Raw genomic sequence first — 6,836 nt, 5'->3', positions numbered from 1 at the left:
TCTGCAGTGGCTGGAAGCAGTGCATAATATTTCTGCCCCAGTCAAGATGGCAAGTGTAGAGGCAAAGTCTTTTCAGCAGAATATTGACCTGCTAGTTCACTTGTTTTTCTTCTTCAGGCTGTCAAAAGGCATTAACCAATGCATGGGAGTTTCCCTCTCCATGGTAGTAGGATCTTAATTTATCATTTTTAATAAAAGGACTGAGTTTTGCATGGCTTAATACTGCCCTTAGTGAAAGGCAAAATTCCAATGACCTCAACAAGTTATGTTCTAAGAGGGACAAAAACTAAAACAAAACACATGTAAAGTTAAAAGTCTGCTGAAACCTTGTTTCTGCCAATTGCTGACACAAAAGTAAAGGTATTCTAAAAAGGTAATTCATGTTAATTAAATCATTACTCTGTTTAATTTGTCTTTTTAGGCTAAAATTACTCAAAATTCTCACATTTATGATACACACTGCCTCGAGTGTACATTTACATGTTAACAAATCTGCATATTTATATACCAGATACGTCACATATAAACTAACAGTAAAAGACATACATTTTTCTGAAGGCATTGGTGTTTAGTTTGTTTAGGATGCAAAGTCATTAAAATAAAAGAAAATTCCCTATGAAAAATAGTTACTGCACAGGAGATAATTTTTAAGACAAGTCTCAACATTCTCCCTTCAAACTCAAAGTAACAGAACTAATTAGGCCACAAGAATTAGGCTTTTTTGTCAAAATGACATTTAAAAATAAAAATATTTGAATCATAGGAGTGCAAAAATACACAATATACATAAAACTAGAAATTCTCATTTGGTTTAAACCTGCATAAGGTACCAACTGCCAAAAGTATCTTTAAACTCTTAATCTGAAGTAAAACAATCAAAAAGCCTCCCACAGGCAAAAATTGTGGTCTCTAACACACGTTCCAAAACTCCCTTTAAAGTCAGTGATATTGTGGGTACTTAGAAGAATGATGGATTGAGCCTGTAGTGAGCCAGGCCAAACTGATTCCTCCCTTTACCCCTATAAACTTCCCATAATACATGCAGGTTTTTAGTGGAGATTTTAACTTGGACAAAGCCGCATAAACCTGCCAGGGTTATATAGATTCACAAAATAAAGTAAATATCAAATATAAAGCATTTGACCCAAGTGAAGCCTCAAATCCAATATAAATTTCCTTCAAAGGAAACTTACCTAGTCTCAATAAGGCCACCGTTAGCAGCATTTTTATAAAGAGACAAAGAATGTCAAAATATCTACAGTTTGATGATTAGGATTAATGATATTACGAAAAAGTTATAAGACAAGGTTCCCACTCTTGGTGGATATACAAATATATACTAACCATGAATCAATATGCAATATACATATGTATACCACATATACATATAGATACACACACATATACACATACCTGGATAATCCTCTGTTACCCAGGGGCAGTTAAATAATACATTCAGAGACATTACTAAATACAAATACACTTTAAAAACACAGAGACAACATTTTATCTGTTGCAAAAATGTATTTGATTACTCAAGTAAAATTACAGTATCTCTGTTAGTATTAAATGTTAAAGAAACTGGACCTCTTTTCCTTTCAACTTTCCAAGAAAGTGCATGTAACAGTCCAAAGTTGTGTCCCCACCCCTCTCCCCAAAATACCTAATACAAAATAAACAAACACTATCCTTGTTCCCTTGGTGAAGTAGTAGGGCTTGGTCTTGCAGGGAACATATGTACATTTTAATGAAAGTGATATTTCTTATTGTATATACAAGAGCATCTACATTTGTCCATAGAAGGTTGTTCAAGATGCTATACTTAGCAGCATTGTGAAAGTCCAGCACATTTTCTATAATGAATATACCTACAAGGCAAAATGTTACGTCTCAGTTTCAACTACCAAAACAACACTTTTGTATCTTCTCTAATAATCTGCGTGCTTATTACTGTACAGAAACTTATGAACATTTAAGACTCAAGTAAAAAGCACAATACAAATAACAGTTCAAACCAAAAAATGTTAAATCTACAAAAATTAAAGCAGTTTTAATTTTATAATAAAAATCAAAAACTGAGCTTGTAGAGGACCCACACTGTCCAAGTTTTCAGCTTTCAGTCCTTTTCTTAATTCTGTTTGGAAAATTAAACAATGTGTTGCTGATAAAATTTCCAGCAAGATCAAAGTATTTATTTTATATACACACTTTTTATTAGAGATCTAATGCAGCACTGAGGTGTTGCATCAATACCAAAGTTCATGTTAAACTGGATATAGAAAATAAGTTAATGCCAGAAAAAGATCACCTAGCAGAACAGACTTGCAACTGCCATAAATGTTACAGCAAGTTTACAGCACTCTAGTCGATTAGTATTTAGTTCAAAATACAGGAGACCAAAGTTAATGCTTGCATTTGTTTGCAAAGCAAGGCTATATCACTAATAAATAAGCTCTCTTAGAACTCTAAAAGTAGAACATGGTACAAAAGAACGTCTTTATAATGTTGTCATTTGGAGACTTGTAAAAAGCAACCCTAGGTTGCACTAATTCCAGGAATGCTATTGATAAAGTTTGTTCTAATTTGTTACAATTTCTTTGCTGTCTTCCACAAAACGTGTGAAACGGAAGTTTGTCCCGTTTTCATTGCTTGCCATTTTCTCCAGACCAGCTAGAGGTGCATTAGGTTCAGAATTCTGGAGTTTCTCCAGGCTTCCCGTCAACCCACTAATAGGTGAGCTGCTACCATTGCCCAGGCTTCCAGGAACTGGAGGGATGCCACCATTCTGAATGACTGAGATCTCATTGGTCTTCATAGCCAAGCCATTGGAGAGTGCAGCTGCGTACTGATTCCAGAAGCTGGAAGGATCTCCATTTCCTGACCTTGCAACCAAATCTTTCTGAAACATTTCTGGGAATTTTACAGGATTGCCTCCTAGAAACGTCATGGGACCATCCACAGAAAGTCGTCTGCCTCGTCTCGCAGGAGTGCTGTTCCACATGTGAGTGCCCATGTGAACCTGCAAGAAGGGAGTAGGTGGAGGAGGGAAGGAGGTTAGCAGTGGAATTCATTGACTGATCAAGTATACCTTAATGCAAAACAAAGAAAGCAGTCCATGTGTCTATTATTACAATGTAGAGAACACCACTAAAAGGCAAAGGATGTAATATTCCAGTTCAGATCAGTAACAAAGAAGATTCATCTGGACCTAGCTACCAACAGAATGCTCAGCTTTTTCCAGCTGAACAATACATTGCTTATTTCTCTCTCTCTCTCATTACATGTGTTTAGTTTACAATAGCCTTATGTTATTCAGTCAGTTGTAGATAGCTACTTTCAGGATTCAAATTGCTATGTCCATTTTCATTGCAAAGGTAAGTATTATATTTGACGCTCTTTACGCTATAAATGTTCTTTTCAGACAGGAAGAAAGTATCCTTTACTGATTGCTCATCGGAGAGCCTTGTGTACAGATAGAGTGGCCTGAAAGTAATTATTCATCTCACGTTACTGGCAGAAATCTCTAGAGAAATACTCTGTCAACAGAAACATGTACACAGTAAAGTGATCAACTGGTGTTCTAGAACTTAAGTATATTTGCTTTTCAACACATCAGTAGGAAATGTTATACAATCAATTAAAATAATGCCCATTAGTTCAAGAATTATGCTAGAAAAAAGTCTCTTGTGCATTCTAGTTATGAAAATAGTGTATTTAGGATGCATTGCTTAATAAGTAACTTATGTAGTACGCTCCTTACGCATCTTTAATTGAACACCTTTTAGAATCATTTGGCTATCCTGTTTCATAGGCCACATTATGAGTTTAGTGATTTTTATTAAACCAGAAATAGCTTGCTGCATTATACTCTTCAGTCCTGTTCAAAACTCCAGGCATTAAGCAGGAGAAATCTACTGACGCCAAAAGCTAACTAAATAAAACTATTTTCCTGTACTCCAGCTATTTAAAAGTAGCATTGTTTACAACACTGCATACGTAATTTTTTTTTAAACTACAGCATAAGAACAGCAAAGACAATACCTTAAGATTGCCTTTTGTTGTGAAAGCTCTTCCACATATAGTGCAGGCAAAAGGCTTTTCGCCAGTGTGTGTCCTTTCATGAATCTGCAAAGCACTAGAAGATGAAAATGTTTTCCCACATGTGTTGCAGTAGTGCTGTTTGGGAGTTCTTCGGGGTAGGGTTGGAAGCAGGACTGGTGATGTGGCAGAAGATGGCAAAGGCCCCAGAGGAACAAGACCAGAGGGTGTTTCTTTGCTATCCTGAGGGGAGCCGTGCAGAAAGCCATTAACCTCAGTCTTTATGAGAGAGGACAATGAATTAGCAGGCATAATTGAAGAGTTCTGATTAGGGCCAATATTGGAATTGGGCTCAAAAAGCTGTGATGGCAGATCTCGCATTTGATGTGTCAACATATGCTGCTTCAAATTACCCTTTGTGGAAAAGCCACGATTGCAAACTGTGCAAATAAACGGTCTCTCTTTGGTATGACTTCTGTAATGAATGTCCAAGGCACTCTGACAAGCAAACGTTTTACCACAAATGTCACATGCTGTGTTTTTAAATTTACCTCTATCTCTGAAAGGAAAGAGCACACTCAAAGATTCTTCTTTAATTATTTTATCTGGGTTACTAGATGTCAAGTCCAGAGCACCACCATTAACAGGGGCTGGAGACAAACCATTGGCAAACTCACTGGGTAAAGCTCTTAGCTGTTTCTCTTCCATACTTGGGGATTTGTGGTAATCATTAGTGCTGTTGGATGGGGACAAGGCCTGCATAGAAGAGGTAGACTCCGAGATAGCAGGACTCCCAGCACTTTGGCTTTCCATATCTCCACCAATAGATGATGAATCATTTGTCAGAACATCCCCCTCCACTGACCCATTTTCAACTGATTTTAAGCTAGCTTGAAGTTGTTCAGCAAGTCCTGCATTGATCATCTTCATTTGATTTTCTAAAGCAGCAATACTTGACATTTCTAGTGGCAGAGGGGAAGAAGATAAGCTGTCTTGAGACGCATCAACAGATTTAGGGGTATCTGGCACGCTGCTGTCAGGACAGTCGTCCATGTTCTCGTCAGAGAAGTTGTCTAGATCATCAAAATTCTTCTCATCAAAAGATCCTGTGTCAGATTCCATTGACTCTGGATAGTTTTCTGTGACAGGTGTGTTGGGAATCTGTCCTCCCATATGCATCCTGATATGCTGCTGTAGCACAACAGCATTGGTGAACTTTTTCTGGCAGATCGGGCACGAATGTTGTACTCTCAGAGGGGGCATGGCACGGTGAACACTGTAATGGGTCTTCAAATTTCCCTTAGTAGTGAAAGCACGACCACAAATTTTACATTTAAATGGCCTTTCACCAGTATGTGTGCGATAATGCATTTTTAATGCGCTCTGGCAACTGAGAACTCGGTGGCAAATAATACACTCGTTAGGATCGGTTGCCTTCTTGTCAATGTTTTCTACCAGTTGCTGCAGTTTTGAGGTTTCTGATGCCGACGTTGAATCAAGTAGTCCTCCGAACGGAAACTTTGCCTTAAATTGCTCCGACATTAGAGGCATCAGTGGATTTGTAAAAGCGACAATGCTGTTAGAGCTGGCATCTGCTGCTGGTGGGCTCACAGAACTGTTAATATTTGTGAAGGAGTCTGACGTTTTTTCTTCTGTTTTGCCATTTACGGTAGGCAAAGAACTGACCTCTGGCTCATCTGAATGTCCATTTGAGTTTTTTGCAGCAGGATCAGCTACTCCCGAGTCACTTTTGACAGAACATGGGGGGCTAGCCGATGGGTGGCTAATGGGAATAGGTTGAGGCTCCTCAGTTTTGATAAACGGTGTCAAGCTTGGAATTGTTGGTGGGAGTGGCAGGCCAACGGAAGTCGTCAAAGTAGACAAAACTGGCTTGCTGTCCAGCCAGCTGGTCACAGGTTTCTCTGGTGGGACAGACATCCCATAAGGAATACCTGTGCTTGTAGGAATATTGTCCAAATGTTCTGGCACGGGGTATGGGTTCATTTGAATATGAGGATATTTTTCCTTATGACGCTGAAAGTGGACCTTTAAGTTTCCCTTTGTGGAGAATCTGTTTCCGCATATGTTGCATTTGAATGGCCTCTCGCCAGTGTGAGAACGTAGGTGAATCTGCAAGGCACTGTCACTCCCAAAGACTTTTGCACAGAACCTGCATTTATGTTTAAAGAATGCCTCATCAGATGTACTTTTTGCTTCAAAAGCAGTTACATTTGGCTTGCTTTTCCTTTGCTGTGCCAAGGCAGTCAAGGAATTTAAATCCTCTGCAGATGTTCCAAGATTGGACAAGGGGTTGGAGAAAACCGAGTTACTAGGGGTGGGTTGAGGTAGAAGTGGATTCGATGCAGGACTTAACAAACTGCTTATTGCAAAAGCTGGTGAAGATGATGCTGATACTGGTGGGTTGCTGAGCTGTGAGCCACCAACATTTGAAGCCACTTTTTCTGAGGACGGTGTTGTAACTGCTGCCGCCAATAGGTTAATATTTGGAGACGAGCCACTACTGGATGGAATAGCGGTGCCAGGGTTACTCTGAGGTAGCTGTATAGGGGGTAGTTGTTTCAAACCACTGATGCTGGCAGATTGACTAGCAAGACTTTGTGCTAATCCAGCTGCCGCAGCCAGCTGCTGGGATAAATGGGAACTTAATGTGGACAAGGGGTTGGCAGATGTTCGTAAAGTACCTTGAGAAGGGCTAGAAGATGTTGACATGTCTGTTTTTTGGGAAGCCAACAACAATATTTGGTGACGAATTTGTTCAATCAGTTGTAACTGGTGGA

The 6,836-nt window shown here is 39.1% G+C and overlaps 1 protein-coding gene across 1 annotated transcript in view; it reads right to left on the bottom strand.

Annotated features, from left to right (window-relative positions):
• Positions 1-397: 397 nt before the first annotated feature.
• The window catches only part of SALL1 (spalt like transcription factor 1), a 17,373-nt gene continuing 10,934 nt past the window's right edge, over positions 398-6,836 (bottom strand). The window contains exons 3-4 of the mRNA XM_075008611.1: positions 4,042-6,836; positions 398-3,019 (exon numbers count right to left, since the gene is read on the bottom strand). The exon at positions 4,042-6,836 is cut by the window's right edge and continues 606 nt beyond it. Coding sequence (XP_074864712.1) covers positions 2,579-3,019; positions 4,042-6,836 — 3,236 coding nt within the window. The 3' untranslated portion in view covers positions 398-2,578. The remainder of the gene's footprint in view (positions 3,020-4,041) is intronic.

Source organism: Carettochelys insculpta, chromosome 14, assembly GCF_033958435.1.
Source record: "Carettochelys insculpta isolate YL-2023 chromosome 14, ASM3395843v1, whole genome shotgun sequence".
Classification (NCBI taxonomy): Eukaryota; Metazoa; Chordata; order Testudines; family Carettochelyidae; genus Carettochelys; species Carettochelys insculpta.
Note: the sequence above shows the minus strand (reverse complement) of the source record. Positions and strands in the feature narration are given on the sequence as shown.